The following is a 16,465-nucleotide window of genomic DNA, read 5'->3' on the forward strand; positions in this document are numbered from 1 at the left end:
TTTCCTCCTCCTTAGTCTCTTTTCTTGATTCCCTTTCTACTGTATTTTTATTTATTTTTTTTATAATAAATTTTATTTTTATATTCCCCATACAATTGCAACCCCCCCATTCTGACCCCAATCCCTCCCCTCCCGCCCTCCACCCCCCAAAAAGTGTCTCTGGTTGATAGTTTTTTGTTGATTTTGATTTTCACTTTCTTATAGTTATTCATTTTCCTGGTCCCTTATTTAAGTTTTCTAGATTCCTGCTATGAGTGAGACCATCCGGTATTTTTCTTTTTCTTTTTGGCTTATTTCACTGAGCATGATCCCTTCCAGCGCCATCCATGTTGCTGCAAATTGCATGTGTTTATCTTTTTTGAATGCTGAGTAATATTCCATGGTATATATGTACCACATCTTCTTGATCCAGTCATCTATTTTTGGGCATTTGGGCTGTTTCCAAAGCTTAGCTATTGTAAACAGTGCTGCTATAAACATAGGGGTGCAGGTGCTCTTTGGAATGGATGTTTCTGTGTCCTTTGGGTAAATACCTAGGAGTGGAATTGCTGGATCATATGGAAGCTCTATGTTTAGTAGGTCAAGAAATCTCCACACAGTTCTCCATAGTGGTTGGACCAGTTTGCACTCCCACCAACAGTGCAGGAGAGTTCCTTTTTCTCCACAACCTCGCCAACATTTGTTGTTGCTAGTTTTTTTAATATGTGCCATTCTCACTGGTGTAAGATGGTATCTCATGGTAGTTTTGATTTGCATTTCCTTCATTACAAGTGATGTTGAACATTTTTTCATATGCCTGTTGGCCATTTGCATTTCCTCTTCAGAGAAGTTTCTTTTTAGCTCTTCTGCCCATTTTTTGACTGGGTTATTTTCTTTGTTGTTGTTGAGTCTCATCAGCTCTTTGCAGATTTTTGTGATCAGTCCTTTATCATTAGTGTTGGGTGCAAAAATGTTCTCCCAGTCGGTGGGGTTTCTCTTTGTTTTTGTTATTGTCTCTTTTGCTGTGCAGAAGCTCTTTAATTTGATGTAGTCCCAGCTGTTTATCTTTGCCTTCACTATCACTGCTTTGGGTGATGTATCTGTAAAGATGTCTTTGATGTGCAAATCACATAGTGTTTCGCCTATATTTCCTTCTATATATTTTATGGTTTCAGGTCTTATGTCTAGTTCTTTAATCCATTTTGAGTTGATTTTTGTGTATGGTGTGAGGTAGTGGTCAAGCTTCATTCTTTTGCATGTAGCGACCCAGTTTTCCCAGCACCATTTATTGAACAAACTTTCTTTGCTCCAATGCATAGTCTTTGCTCCTTTGTCAAAGATTAGTTGACCATAAATCTGTGGGTTTATTTCTGGATTTTCTATTCGATTCCATTGGTCTGTATGTCTGTTCTTGTTCCAATACCATGCAGTTTTGATGATTATGGCTTTGTAGTAGAGTTTGAAGTCTGGGAGTGTGATGCCTCCATTCCCTTCTTTTTTTTCAGGAGAGCTTTGGCTATTCGGGGTTTTTTGTGATTCCATATGAATTTCATCAATAATTGTTCTATTTCTTTGAAGAATGACATTGAAATTTTGATTGGAATAGCATTGAATCTGTATATTGCTTTTGGAAGGATGGCCATTTTAATAATGTTTATTCTTCCAATCCATGAGCAGGGGATGTCTCTCCATTTCTTTGTGTCTTCTTCTATTTCTTTTAACAGTGTTTTATAGTTTTCTTTGTATAGGTCCTTTACCTCTTTTGTTAGATTTATTCCCAAATACTTGATTTTTTTTGTTTCAATAACGAAAGGGATGGTTTTTTTGATTTCTTCTTCTTCAGATTTATTGTTTGTGTATAGGAAGGCTACTGACTTTTGCGTGTTGATTTTGTATCCTGCCACTTTACTGAACTGATTGATGAGTTGAATTAGCTTTTCTGTGGAGTGTTTGGGGTTCTCTATGTATAATATCATATCGTCTGCAAATAGTGATAGTTTGACTTCTTCTTTTCCTATTTGGATTCCTTGGATGTCTTTCTCTTGTCTTATTGCTCTGGCTAGGACTTCCAGTATTATATTGAAAAGCAGTGGTGAGAGTGGGCATCCTTGTCTTGTTCCAGATCTTAATGGAATTGCTTTCAGCTTTTCACCATTGAGAATGATACTGGATGTTGGCGTCTCATAGATGGCCTTTATGATGTTGAGGTATGTTCCTTGTATCCCAAGAATTTCAATGGCTTTTATCATGAATGGGTGTTGCACTTCGTCGAAAGCTTTCTCAGCATCTATTGATATTATCGTATGGTTTTTATATTTCTTTTTGTTGATGTGTTGGATAACGTTGATTGATTTTAGGATGTTAAACCATCCTTGTGTCCCTGGAATGAATCCTACTTGGTCGTGGTGAATTATCTTATGGATACATTGTTGGATTCTGATAGCTAAAATTTTGTTGAGGATTTTTGCATCAGTGTTCATTAGGGAGATTGGCCTGTAGTTTTCCTTTTTTGTGTTGTCCTTACTCGGTTTTGGTATTAGTGTAATGTTGGCTTCATAGAACGTGTTTGGTATTGTCCCTTCCTTCTCAATTTTTTGGAAGAGTTTGTGAAGGATAGGCACCAGTTCATCTCTGAATGTTTGGTAGAATTCGTTTGTAAATCCATCAGGTCCTGGGCTTTTGTTTTTGGGGAGGTTTTTGATTACCATTTCAATTTCGCTGCTTGTAATTGGTCTGTTTAGGTGTTCTATTTCTTCTTTATCTAGCTTTGGGTGATTGTAGAGTTGTAGGAATTTGTCCATCTCCTCTAGATTGTTGAACTTGTTTCCATACAACTCTTCATAGTAGTTACTGATTATTCTTTTTATTTCTGCTGTGTCCGTTGTGATTTCTCCTCTTTCATTTCTGATCCTGTTTATTTGTGCTTTCTCCCTTTTTTCCTTTGTGAGCCTGGCTAGGGGTTTGTCTGTTTTATTGATTTTTTCGAAGAACCAGCTCTTGGTTTCATTAATCTTTTGGATTGTTTTTTTAGTTTCAATTTCATTTATTTCTGCTTTGGTTTTTATTATTTCTTCTACTGGTTTTGGGGTTTTTTTGTTGTTCTTTTTCTAGATCTTTGAGCTTCGAGATTAGGTTGTTTCTTTGAGTTCTTTCTTGTTTCTTGATGTGAGCTTCTATTGCTATATATTTTCCTCTTATTACTGCTTTTGCTGCGTCCCATACATTTAGGATATTGGTGTCCTCCTTGTCATTCAATTCAAGGAATTTTTTAATTTCCTCTTTGATCTCCTCATTAGTCCAGTGGTCTTCCAGTAGTGTGGTTTTAGTCTCCATGAGGTAGGAAAGTTCCTTGCCTTCTTTTTATGGTTTATTTCTAGCTTGATGCCTTCATGGTCAGAAGAGATGGTTGGTATGATTTCAATCTTGGTGTATCTGTTGATGTTTGTCTTGTGCCCCAGTATGTGATCGATCCTGGAGAATGATCCGTGTGCGCTTGAGAAAAATGTGTACTCCGTTTTTTGGGGGTTTAGTGTTCTATAGATGTCTGTTAAGCCCAAATGCTCTAGGTCCTTATTTAGAGCTTTGGTTTCTTTGCTTATTTTTTGTCTTATTGATCTATCCATTGTTGATAGTGGTGTGTTGAAGTCTCCCACTACATATGTGTTTTCTCTGATGTCTGTTTTCAGAGATGGTAACAGTTGTCTGATATATTTTGGTGCTCCTTCGTTTGGTGAGTATATGTTAATTGTTATTTCTTCTTGAAGAATTGTCCCTTTGATCATAATGTAGTGACCGTTGGGATCCCTTTTTATTTTTTTGAGTTTGAAATCTGTTTTATCTGATATAAGTATAGCTGTTCCTGCTTTCTTTTTTGGTCCATTTGCTTGTAGGATTGTTTTCCATCCTTTAACTTTGAGTCTATTTTTATCTTTTGTAGCTAAATGTGTTTCCTGGAGACAGCAAAAGGTTGGGTTTTGTTTCTTAATCCAGGCTGCAACTCTGTGTCTTTTTATTGAAGAGTTTAGTCCATTTACATTTAGGGTTAATATTGATATGTTAGCATCTGTATTTGCCATTGTGTTTGTCTTTCCTTTGATTTTATTTATTCTTTTAATATCTTTTTTTTTTTTTGGTCTTCTTTCGTTGTTATTCGTCCCTCTGAGGTTCTGGCTTTAGGATTCCTTGTAGTATTTTTTGGAGTGGGGGTTTATTGGTAATGAAGTTCCATAGTTTCTGTTTGTCTGGGAAGGTCCTTATTCTTTCTTCATAGAGGAAGGAAAGCTTTGCGGGATAGAGTATTCTTGGTTGACATCTGTTTTCTTGGAGTCTGTTGACTATGTCCTTCCACTCTCTCCTTGCCCGTAGTGTTTCTTCAGAGATGTCTGATGTCAGCCTGATTGGTTTTCCTTTGAATGTTATTTGTTTCTTCCCTCTTGTCAGCTTCATTATTTTTTCCTTGTCCTGGATTCTTGGGAGCTTCACTATTATGTGTCTTGCTGTATTTTTCCTTTCGTCATGGAAGTTTGGTGTTCTTCTTGCTTCTTGTATATCAATTTTCAGCTCCTTCTTCACATTTGGGAAGTTCTCTTCAATTATCTCCTGGAATATTTTCTCTGTTCCTACATCTCTCTCCTCTCCTTCTGGTATTCCTATAACTCTTATATTTCCTTTCCTCATGGTGTCCGATAGTTCCCGAAGTCTTTCTTCGTTCTTCTTCCTTCGTACTTCTCTTTCCTTTTCTGTTTTGGTTCTTTTTATTTCTGTGTCTTCAAGAGAACTTATTCGTTCTTCCATTTCATCTATTCTGCTTTCATTGCTTTTCCCAGAATTCTTTAGTTCTTCCATTAATTCTTTGATCTCCTGCATTTCTTTTACTTCCCTCTTTAGGGACTCAATTTCATTCTTCTGATCGTTGATTATTTTTCCCTTATCATTGTTTTTCTTTATGAGTTCTGTCATTTTTTTAATCATGGCAATTTTAAATTCTCTTTCCGGAAGGCTCAGAAGTTCTTCCAAGTTACTGTTGTTACAATCTGGGGGCTGGTTTTCTTTTTGTGGTGTGCTTCTTCCCTGAGGAGTTGCTATGTTGCGTGTGGTTTTTCTACTCCCTACTGTCTGTTTTCTAATTTGCCGTATGCGTTGGGACACTGTGTTGCTGGGACTAGCCGGCATCTTGGGTGAGCTTCTCTGCTCCCCTCTGGCTCCTCCGGGAGCCATCTGTCAGTTTCAAGCAGTCTTTACTGAAGAAAGGTCCCTGTTCTAAAATGCCGATGTGGGGACACACTCCCCTGTGCTCCTGGTCTGCCCCGGCGGTGTGTTCCCTCTCCCCCTCTGGGCTTGGACTGCAGGCCAGAGGTGTTCTGGTGTGGGCGAACTTCCCCGGCTCACCTCTGGCTCCTGAGGGAGCCTTCTGCAGGCAGTCTTTACTGAAGAAATGTCCCTGTTCTAAAATGGCGATGCGGGACACACTCCCTGCGTGTCCAGTCTCAGGCACAGTCTTCTGCGCGCCTGGTCTGCCCCGGCTTTGGGTACTCGCTCCCCCTATGGGCTCAGACTACTGGTCGGCAGGCGCCCGGCGTGGGCTAACTTCCCAGCTGGCCACTGGCTCCTCCAGGAGCCTCTGCTGGTTTCAAGTCGCTAGGTGGCGCCAGAGATCTCTCCTAGAGCCCTTGGAGAGCTGTTTTTTTTTTTTTTTCACCCCGTGGGACAGGAAACAGCGGGAATGGTAGGGTAAACCTCAACGGCTTTGGGGTGCTGTGTCTGCCTTGTGCCCCACCGTCGTGGAGAACCCACGCCCCGAATTTTGTGCTCCGGATCTCAGTTCCAAAGCCCTCAGGTCCAGGACGCGGGCTGTAGCCCAGTTCAGTGTCCACAGAATGGCGTCTTTGCACCCCGCTCCCGTGCCTGGGTGCCTGGTTCCTGGATACTCAGTGAGGGACTTTCTCCTCAGTGAGGGTCTTCGCGCGAGTCTCCCTGCAAGCCTAGGTCGCAGGCGCGGTGACCTGGGCAGCCGCGATCCCCATCCGCGTTTGCTTTTCAAACGCGCTGCTTTTCAGCGCGATCGCGATCCTGATCCCGATCCGCGTTTGCTTTTCCAGCGCGCCGCTTTTCCGAGCAAGCTTACCGGGTGGCCCTGGGCTGTGTGCTGGTCCTGGTCTCCTCCTGGGGGGGGCTCTCTTTAATGGCGCCTGGAGCTCACCTCCGCACGAATCCTGCAGGGTTCTCCGCAGCTCCCGTTCACGGGGTGTGGTGGCTGCAATAGTTCCTTTCCACTCACAGTCCCGCTTGCTGCGTAGTTTGTTCTTGTTGGTCGTTTTAGTGTGTTGTTTTCCTCCTCTCTGCCGGTCGGAGAGTGCAGACTCTGTGGGTGGGGGAGGAGAGCAGGGTTCTGCGCTTTCCTCCCTTCTAGTCCTCTTTTATGGCAACTTTCTTCTTTGGGTAGTTTGCTGGAGTCACCCGTTTATCTTCCGTGTCCCAGTTCTCACTGGGACCTGCCGCTTTTCCTCCCTATTAACTTTTTTTAATGGGAGATCTTACCCGCAGCGTCTCCTCTCCGCCATCTCTACTGTATTTTTAAATGAAGTATCTCAAGACTCAATTGACTTCTATCTGTAGTAAACAAATTCACTAGGTTATCTTATCTAGACCCGTGAATTTTTAATACCATCTTTTTGTTGTTGAGACCCAAATTTATAATCTCATTTCTTGTCAAAAGTGTCTTCTTTAATTTCTCTTTAATATATCCAGTTTTCTTCTTGCTGTATCTATTTAAAGATTTAATAAGTTTCTCAAAATAAAGAGGTCCAAAAGCAGACTGTTCATGCTACTCCTTTCTGTTGATTCATTACCGTTCCCATCTGAAGTATTGGCACCTTGTTGTGTTATCCTTGACTTCTTTCATATCCAACTTCTTATATATAAAAATATACCCAAATTTGATCATTTTTCCTTATGTTCACTATTGCTAACCTGTTCTTAGCCACCAGTTTTTCCTTGGATTGTTGCAGTAAACCTCCTAATTGGGCTTCCTACTTCCATTCTTCACCTTGCTTTAACATTTAACATCCTTAAGCTAAGTTATACTGAAACTAGGGTCATCCTTATAAAACATAAATCATATTAATTCTTCAGGATCTTAGTCACTTCTTTGCACACTTAATATATTATAAACCCTCCCCCGCAAACCCCCATACACGCCATTCTGCCCATGGTCTGTAAATTCCTAGTGGAACTATACACTGATTTTCTCTTTTCTCATTAAAGGTTGCTTCTAGGACCAATTTTCAATGGGAGTAGGGGAGTGCTTCCCCACATGAACAAAGCAGTTCTCTGACAGCAGCATCTTGGTGTCCTGGAATTCACCTCAATTCTGAAACTCTCTACCTAGCAATAGTATCAGATTCCACAGATTTGGGGAAGTCCCGCAAAACTCCTAGAAGTCAATTGAGGGCTCAGGGCTGTGCTTCTGAAGTACTAGTTAGAGGTTCTACCATCTCCTTCCTTGGATTTGATTAATTTGCTAGAGTGACTCACAAAACTGGAAAAATTTTGCTTAATTAGATCGCTGGTTTATTATAAAAAAAAATAACCCAGAAACAGTCAAATGGAAGAAAGGCATCGCGAAAGGTATGGGGAAAAGGCACAGAACTTCCATGCTCCTTGTAGATACATCACTATCCCCAGCACCACTACCTTTTCACCAGACTACATCTCTCTAAACTCTGTCTTTTTTGGTTTTTATAGAGGCTTCTTTACATAGGCATGGCTGATTAAATCATTGATCAGTGACAGTTGGTTCATCTTCCAGTCCCTCTCTCTTTCCTGGAGATCAGGAGTATATGAGTCTGAAAATTCCAACTCTCTTATCATATGGTTGGCATCCAGCGCCTGGCATCCAGCCCCCATCCTTAGGTGCTTTCCAAAAGCCAACTATTCCCACAACAAAAGGCACTTTTATCATTCTTAGCACTTAAGAAATTCAAAGGGTTTTAGGATCTCTGTGCTAGAAGTGGGGAGGAGGAGCAAATAAATACTGGATTATGTAACACACTTTTTAATACGCTTCCACTCACTCAGTTCACGTAGATCTTGTTTTTCCTCAAATATGTCAGGCATGCTTATATGCTCATAGTATTAAAAAACCAGGAATCTTCTGTGAGAAATTTTTGCTTTCAAGTGTTTCACTAGCTACTGTGATCCCCAAAAATAATGTAGTGTTGTGCTTATTCTGTAGATCTAGGTTTGGAGAAACAGGGACTGTTGCTTTTGTTTGATTATGTGGGCATTAGGATGTGTAGAATTCTGATCCAGTTAATTTACATGTATGTATATATTGTATGTATTTATATGTATGTATTGTGTAGCTAATACTTAGTTTTTCTATTTTTTTCATTTTAAATTGCATTTATTGAGGTAATGTTGACTTACAATACCGTATATGTTGTAGGAATATAGGTTCATGCCTCTACAAATGTGTCACACCATCAAAGCACCAAATAATCTTCCACCATAGTCCATTGAGCCCTTCTCCTCATACCCTTTGCTCACAGTCTCCCCCACTAACCCTGAAGTCTCAGTTCTATTAACTTACAAGGATTTATTTAGGATTGTTCCTTTGCTTGTTTTTTTTCATATTCCGTAAGAGTGAAATCTTTTGGCACTTGTTTTTCTCCTTCTGAATTATTTTGCTTAAAGTAATCCCCTCCTGTTCCATCCATGTTGTCTGCAAATGGCAGGATTTTACCTTTATTTTTGAATAGTTGAGAAGTAATCCATTGTGTATATATACCACATCTTTTTTTTTTTTAAGATTTATTTTTTTATGCATGCAGGAGCTGGGGTACAGGCCAGAGGTGTGTCGGGCATGAGAGGATTCACCAGAGACAGAGTGGGGAGCAGAACAGACAGATCTACTGAAATACACTGATGAGGGGAGCAGCAGGCGAGACAGGAGAGGTCTGCTGTACCATGTGCATCAGCTCCCTATCGTGCTGCATTGGCTGCAGATAGCTTCATAGTGCTGCAACTTAACCCCTTGTGATACCAGGGAGCTCCTGTAGCACATCTTAATCCATTTGTTGTAGAGTGTTTAGGTTATTTCCCTAACTTGGCTATTAAACTATTACTTAGATTTTAATCTCAAGATTTGCTACAGATTGATTGTGTGATAACTAGCAAAATCGCAAATTCAAATTAGATGCTTTGTTAGAAATTGCCTTCTCTGGAAAAGTTTTAAGTCTTGCGCACTTTCTCAAATATTATTTTTTAAAAACCTGTTTTCTTAATCCTTCTAGGAGGCTGGAAGACAGAAACACTAACTTTTCAAAACATACCATTTTTAAAAATTTATTTATTTTTTATTTTATTTTTATATTCCCCTTACAATTATAACCCCTTATTTTGATCCCAAGTCCTCCTTTCCCTGCCTCCCTACCCCCCATAGAGTATTTCTGGTTCATAGTTGTTTGTTGATTGTGGTATTTTCTTTCTTATAGTTATTCTTTTTCCTGGTCCCTTATTTAAGTTTTCTAGATTCCTGCTATGAGTGAGACCATCCAGTATTTCTCTTTTTCTTTCTGGCTTATTTCACTGAGCATGATCCCTTCCAGCTCCATAAATGTTGCTGCAAATTGCAAGTGTTTATCTTTTTTGAATGCTGAGTAATATTCCATGTTGTATATGTAATGTACCACATCTTCTTGATCCAGTCATCTATTTTGGGGCATTTGGGTTGTTTCCAAAGCTTAGCTATTGTAAACAGTGCTGCTATAAACATAGGGGTGCAGGTGCTCTTTGGAATTGATGTTTCTGTGTCCTTTGGGTAAATACCTAGGAGTGGAATTGCTGGATCCTATGGAAGCTCTATGTTTAGTAGGTCCAGAAATCTCCACACAGCTCTCCATAGTGGTTGGACCAGTTTGCACTCCCACCAACAGTGCAGGAGAGTTCCTTTTTCTCCACACCCTCGCCAACATTTGTTGTTGCTAGTTTTTTTAATACGTGCCATTCTCACTGGTGTGAGATGGTATCTCATTGTGATTTTGATTTGCATTTCCCTGATTACAAGTGATGTTGAACATTTTTTCATATGCCTGTTGGCCATTTGCATTTCCTCTTCAGAGAAGTTTCTTTTTAGCTCTTCTGCCCATTTTTTGACTGGATTATTTTCTTTGTTTTTTTTGAGTCTCATCAGCTCTTTGTAGATTTTTGTGATCAGTCCTTTATCATTAGTGTTGGGTGCAAAAATGTTCTCCCAGTCGGTGGAGTTTCTCTTTGTTTTTGTTATTGTCTCTTTTGCTGTGCAGAAGCTCTTTAATTTGATGTAGTCCCAGCTGTTTATCTTTGCCTTCACTATCACTGCTTTGGGTGATGTATCTGTAAAGATGTCTTTGAGGTGCATATCATGTAGTGTTTCACCTATATTTCCTTCTATGTATTTTATGAAAACATACCATTTTGTATCTTTCAGTTTTGAAGTACATCTCTTGTTTTCTTGGGGCTCAGGGCAGGCTGCGCCCCAAAATGTCAAAGTGGCAAATTTATTGTTTTGAATAAAAATTGTTTGGAAAAAAGCCAAAGCCAGAATTTTTTCTGAAATAAATCTTCTTTGTCACAATAGATACTTCCCTTATCCCAAGAGGGAAGGAGACATCTTTTATTATCACAGATAAGGAATGCAGGAATTATTTAGCTTGTGTAAATAATCTCTTGTTTAGCTCACTAACCTAAAAACTTCTTTGCCCTGTCATTTCTCCCAGATTTATTGCTTATCTAGCTAAAAGACATAAAAGCAGCCTATGTCGGTCATTTCTTTGAACCTCCTTATGACAGTTCCGTATGTAGAAATTATTTTTTTCTCCCATTAATCTGCCCTTTATTTACTGGGTTGTTTCAGCTAAGAACCCAGAAGGGTTAAGAACACAGCTTTTTAAAAATTATATCTATTTGAGAAAGTCCTCAAGACTTAAAGCTTTTCCAGAGATGACAGTTTCCAACAAAGCATGTAATTTGAATTTGCAGTATTGCTAGTTATCACATCATCAATCTATAGGCTGCATAAAACCTTGAGATTAAAATCCAAGTACTAGTATAATAGCCAAGTTAGGGAAATAACCGGTAAGTCCTAAATGAAACAGGCTCCAAGTGAAAATTTTTCTCAAGTCTTTTTAGATCATAAGTCATTCCATATTATTCATATCTTCCTGTGAAGTCCTTCAGTAGCTCCTGCAGTGACTAAAGTACACACACATAGATTTAAAAATATTCTTTCATTGTTTCTAATGTTAGTGTTTAATTTTTACATCTAAACCTTAAATACGTCTGGATTTTATTTTGATATGAGTTAGGGATGCAGTTTTCCAGGTGGCTAGTCTTTTCTTCCAGTACTATATTCTGAATTTAAATGTAGAGAATTGAAAGTTGCTTGCAATATTATTTCTTAGTATTAACTTCTCGTGTAATATAGAATCTAGAATAAACTACTGACCATATGAAATGCAAATTCTTTTATTTATGAAATATTTACTGAGTTAAGTGCTTGAGTACCAAAGATAAGCTGTTGTGCAGAGAAGGCTCTAACCCTGATCTTTAGTTACATACAGTCTGATAGATTTATTATCCTGTGAGTGTGTTTTAACTTCCTACAGCTTTATTTATATTTTCTCCCTAACCTCTTATCTTGGGAACTTTCAAGTATTGGGTTGTTGGAAAAGTCATGACATATTTTTTCTATTTGCATAGAAAATATGAAAGAATAGTAAGTATAGTGAATACTTGTAATATTGTGTGTGCTCTCTGTTCCCTCCCTGCTTCTCTCTCTGTGGTATGTACTATGTGAAAGTAAGTTGTAGACCTAAGATTTTAGTATTTGGTGTTTGAATTGATTATTATTTAGAGTACAAAATTGTAATTTTCTTGCTTTATTACTGTCAGTTTTTCCAGATCTGTGAGAAAGGGGAATTATAGCTACTTTTAAAAAAATTACTGGCGTATTTTCCTAATAGATATGTGCTAAGTGCATGAGTGAGTACTTCAGTCATTGGGGGAGCTACTGAAGGACTTCACAGAAAGATATGAATAATATGAAATGATTTATGTTATAAAAAGACTTGAGAAAAGTTTTCACTTGGACCCTGCTTCATTTAGGACTTATAACCCAATTCAAGTCAATTTACACAAAAAGGAGAATTTATCCTGCACCCTGAAACCTAGTGAATTATTTAAAGAACCAACTACACAAAAAGCTCATCTAAGACTTCAGGAATATATAAAAACAAGGCTGCTGTAGGTGTCACTAATAGTTTTAGTCTTTGCTTCACTTTATGCTTTTATCAGTTCCAGTTTGCTCATGGACCAATTAAATGTGGTTTGGGGGTAGGGTTTATAAGAATATGATTTCTTCCTAGATATCCATGTAGATTGAGTTAACTACATTGTCAACAGAAAGAGATGTGAATCCTTGGAGTGGTGTCCAGTGAAGATAGTGGATTTGAGAGATACTAAGTAGTACAGTCAACAGAATTTGTTCAGGGGAAGGAGAATTGGTGTGATGCTTGTTTCTGTCTTGAGCTAACTGCTGGTTTCGTGATGCTGTTAATCAAATGAAGAAAATATAAGAAAAATGTTTGGAATGGGAAAATGATGAGTTTGGTTTTAAAGGTATTAGGTCAGAGATACCTGGTGGTGGGGGGTTTTTGATATAGACATCTGAATCTTGGAAGAAAGGTCTAAGTTTGAGTGCCTAAGAAAAAGTCTAGCCAAAGTCTAGCCTGTGGTGGTGAATAAAATAGTTTGAGTGTGTAAAATGAAAAGAGAACTGGAGGGAAGCTGGTATTTAGCACATGGACAGAGAAAAGGGAGTATGAAATAAATTACTAGACCAATTGGGAAGGTAGGAAGAATACAGTATCATAGGATCAGAAAGAGTTTTTTTTAATCCAGGAGGGGTATAACACTTAAGGATTGGAAATAGCATGTGGATTTGACCATTAGGAGATAATTGATGATCTTAATGAGAGTAGTTCCAGTGGGAAGTTGGGAACCAAATTGCATTAGTTCAAAGGATTAATAATTGGGAGGTGAAGTAGAAACAAACTATTTTAGACTTTTTCCCTAGGAGTTTGTGTGGGAAATGTAAATTGGGACAATAGAAAGAAGTGCAGGGTTGGGAGTTTGGGTTATTTTGTATTTTTGGAATGGGAAAGACTTGAGCATATAGTTAAATAGTTATATAGTTAAATAGTTTTATGATTTTGAACAATTAAATAGTTTTAAAATTTATTCTAACTTGGATAACTTTTTTGTTTATATTTTAGTTTTTACCATAATAAATAAATATTGACTGCTGTGTTTAATAGTGTTAGTGTGGAAAAATTGGGACTCTTGCGACCAGAGAGCTGGGTTTAATCTCAACTACTCATAATAATCTCTAAAATAATTGTAATTGCCACTTTCGCATTCCCTTCTATCACTCACTGTGTTAGCATGCCCTTTAAAAAAAAAAGCTATCACTAATCCTCACCACAAATTAATATCCAAGGTGAGTATTAAGTTGTTTCATACATAAGAAAAAAACCCAAACACCTGAGAATTTACTTCCCAGGAACACATAGATTTTCAGTGATCTTGCTATTATTCCAACACAGATTTGTCTGATACTGAAAGTGCTACACTTTTTTTTTTTCTAGATCACATTTCCTTCTAATCTCAAATATTTTCTTAAGTTTTAGGTCCCTGTTTTCTTATTTGTTTGATAGGGATAGTCATATCTGTCACACCTTTAATGAGTGTTAATTGAATACTGCTGTAACATTATTTTGTTTGAAAGAAAAAAATATATATTTGGTTAAATACCAGACAGACCTTATAAATGTGCTCATTTTTAGCACTATCGTTTGTCTAAACAGTATTTTACTTTTTAAGGTGGTGGTATCATGGATACAGAAATGTCTGAAGATATAGACCACAACTTAACTCCTACCCTTGACAGCATGTCTTATGGAATGCCGAATCAAACAGGATCTGAAAATTCATTGCTGGATGAAGATGATTATTTTTTGAACTCTGGGGATCTTGCAGGAATTCCAGTCGTTGATAGTGACAATGAGGATGAACAGGATTTTAGTTCAAAGGACAATCTTGTTTCTTCAATTCATACTGATGATAGCTTGGAAGTAGAGAGAAGAGTCACACACCATGAATCAGACAATGAAAATGAAATACAGATTCAAAATAAGTTAAAAAAAGACTTTCCCAAACAGTTTGATCAGGTGTCTGTCTTTAAATCAATACGGAAAGATTTTAGTCTAGTAAGAGAAAACAGCAAAGAGACATTTTCTGGAAAGGAGAAAAATAGAGACATAACTTATGAATGTGAAAAACGGTTGGATAAACCCCATAAAGAGTTGGATTCAAGGTTGAAAAGCAGTTTTTTTGATAAAGCAGGTAATAATTGTTGGAATAGAGCCATAAACATAATAAATAACAAAGTATCAACAGTAATATAACTTTTATTACTTCTGATGCTAAGCCAAGTATGAACAGTTAAATTTATTGTAAGTTTGTCATTTTTCTTTTATCCTTGTTCTTTGCAGTGACTGAATTTCTCCCAGTAACTTTTGGTAATGATAGAAATGGTTGAAAATAGATCTAAACCTCATTTCTCCCTCCCCTGGTTGCTATATTTTGATGAGGAGGCAAGATACTCAGATCATTTTCTTTGGTTGAACTTTGGAACTTGAAGTTGGATTTAACTTCTTTGTGCTGTAAGCACTAATTCAAACTGCTGTCCCACCAATTAGTCCAAATTAGGGAGAGTTTTTCTTTTTGGTAATATTTATTTTATGTTTTAGAAATTCTTGAGGCTCCTCTTCAGCTTCTTTGCCCAGGATATTCTCTACTTTAACTCCAGTTCCATTCTTGAATATATCTCATATTTTCTTACTTCTGTACCTTCCTTTCTTCTTGCTGTTTCATTGCCTGCATGTCATTTTCTTTGTATATGTGCCTGTAAAAGTACTTCTTAACACAGCAGAGCCTAACTCATAAACTTCTACTCTGTAGTCATCCCTAACCTTTCTACATCAAGAATGAATTGTTTCTTTATATTTCCATAACACTGTGTTCATGCTTCATTATTTATAGTACTTACCAACATAGTATTATGGTTTTGTATTTGTTTTGCTTTAACTACCAGTGTAGGAGAGCCAGATTGTATCTTATTCATCTTTGTTTTCTTGGGCCCAACCCGGGCACAGCGAAAATAGTAATGTTTTGATAAATGTTCAGTAGGTGTGAAGGAAAGCAAGATATATAGAGCCTTATGTTCTTCTGGCAACGCTAGGAAAAATATGGTATACAAAGAACAAATCAGCATTGTTAAAAGTAGCAATTTAAGTATCATGTACAAGGCTGTACTGGGTATACTAAAATTTTTAATATATATAAATAAATATTTTCAATATCCCCATAGGGAATATTGATTATTATGAGGGTACTTATCCTCAAGGAACATAATGTCTAGTAAGAGAAGAGACAAGTTAAGTAATGAAGTGTCAGTGACCAGTTGAATAGCGTAAGATTTAATTTTTAATTAAAATAGTCTAAGAGTTTGTTCTAAGGCAGTACAAGATTTCTTTCAAATAGCAAACAGTATGTTTTAGGGTTTCTTAGAAAGATGATTTTCATTGGACAAAGGAAGTTTTTATAGAGGAAAGGTAAATTTTTAATTGAGCTGAGTTTAGAAATTCAACTTTAAGATAGGTGGAAGGGAACTGGCATGTTACAAGCAAAAAATGGGAAAGAACAAATACAAGTTGTTTTCAGAGCATAGTAAATAAAGTTTTACCACTTTATTTAGGTTTGAACTAGGAAAAAGTGTGAGGTGAGGCTAAATGTTAGGTGGGGCCAGATCGTTTACTTTGAGTGAAACTAACTTTTGGGTGCTTTTTGTTGGGGGGAACCCAGTTCACTCTAATAAGCATCATTGTTGGAAAAGAGAGGTGATTACCAAATAATAGCATTTTAGGTCATTCTTTATAAGATTTGTTATTCATATACATGTGTTTGTTTTGTTTTTTTTTTCTTTCAATAGCTAATCAAGTTGAAGAAACATTACATACCCATTTACCACAAACCCCAGAAACAAACTTTAGGGTAAGTTTTCAGTGTGTATGTAGATTACTGTAACTGTGGCAAGTGTCAAAGTTTTCTTTATGTCACTTTCTAAAATGTACCTATATGTGTTAGGTAGAGTGCTGATTTTTCTTTTTTTCAATTTGCTTTATTATTTGAGTAAGGACATCTTTGGAGATATTTTAAGAAGCTTCAGCTCTTAGAGTCTTTGTGTTTGATATTTAGACATATATCACATTTACTTCTAGGTATAGGTACTCTAATGACTGTCCATAGAGTTCTTCATTTCCAATGAGCTTTTCTTTGGGTGTTAAACCTGAAGAGGAATAATTTTTAAATTTGAATATTTATTAAT

General features: G+C 37.4%; 1 protein-coding gene across 6 annotated transcripts in view; it reads left to right on the plus strand.

The window, feature by feature from the left end:
* The window catches only part of ZMYM4 (zinc finger MYM-type containing 4), a 122,554-nt gene that overhangs the window by 52,782 nt on the left and 53,307 nt on the right, over positions 1 to 16,465 (plus strand). For 5 of the 6 annotated variants that reach the window (XM_054690918.1, XM_037500117.2, XM_054690921.1 and 2 more), the window contains exons 3-4: positions 13,900 to 14,421; positions 16,070 to 16,131. The exons of the other annotated variant lie outside the window; for it this stretch is intronic. In XM_054690918.1, the coding sequence (XP_054546893.1) occupies positions 13,900 to 14,421; positions 16,070 to 16,131 (584 nt within the window). The remainder of the gene's footprint in view (positions 1 to 13,899; positions 14,422 to 16,069; positions 16,132 to 16,465) is intronic. 6 annotated transcript variants of the gene reach the window in all.

This window comes from Talpa occidentalis, unplaced genomic scaffold (assembly GCF_014898055.3).
Source record: "Talpa occidentalis isolate TD23 unplaced genomic scaffold, MPIMG_talOcc4v2.1 talOcc4.9, whole genome shotgun sequence".
Taxonomy (NCBI): Eukaryota; Metazoa; Chordata; class Mammalia; order Eulipotyphla; family Talpidae; genus Talpa; species Talpa occidentalis.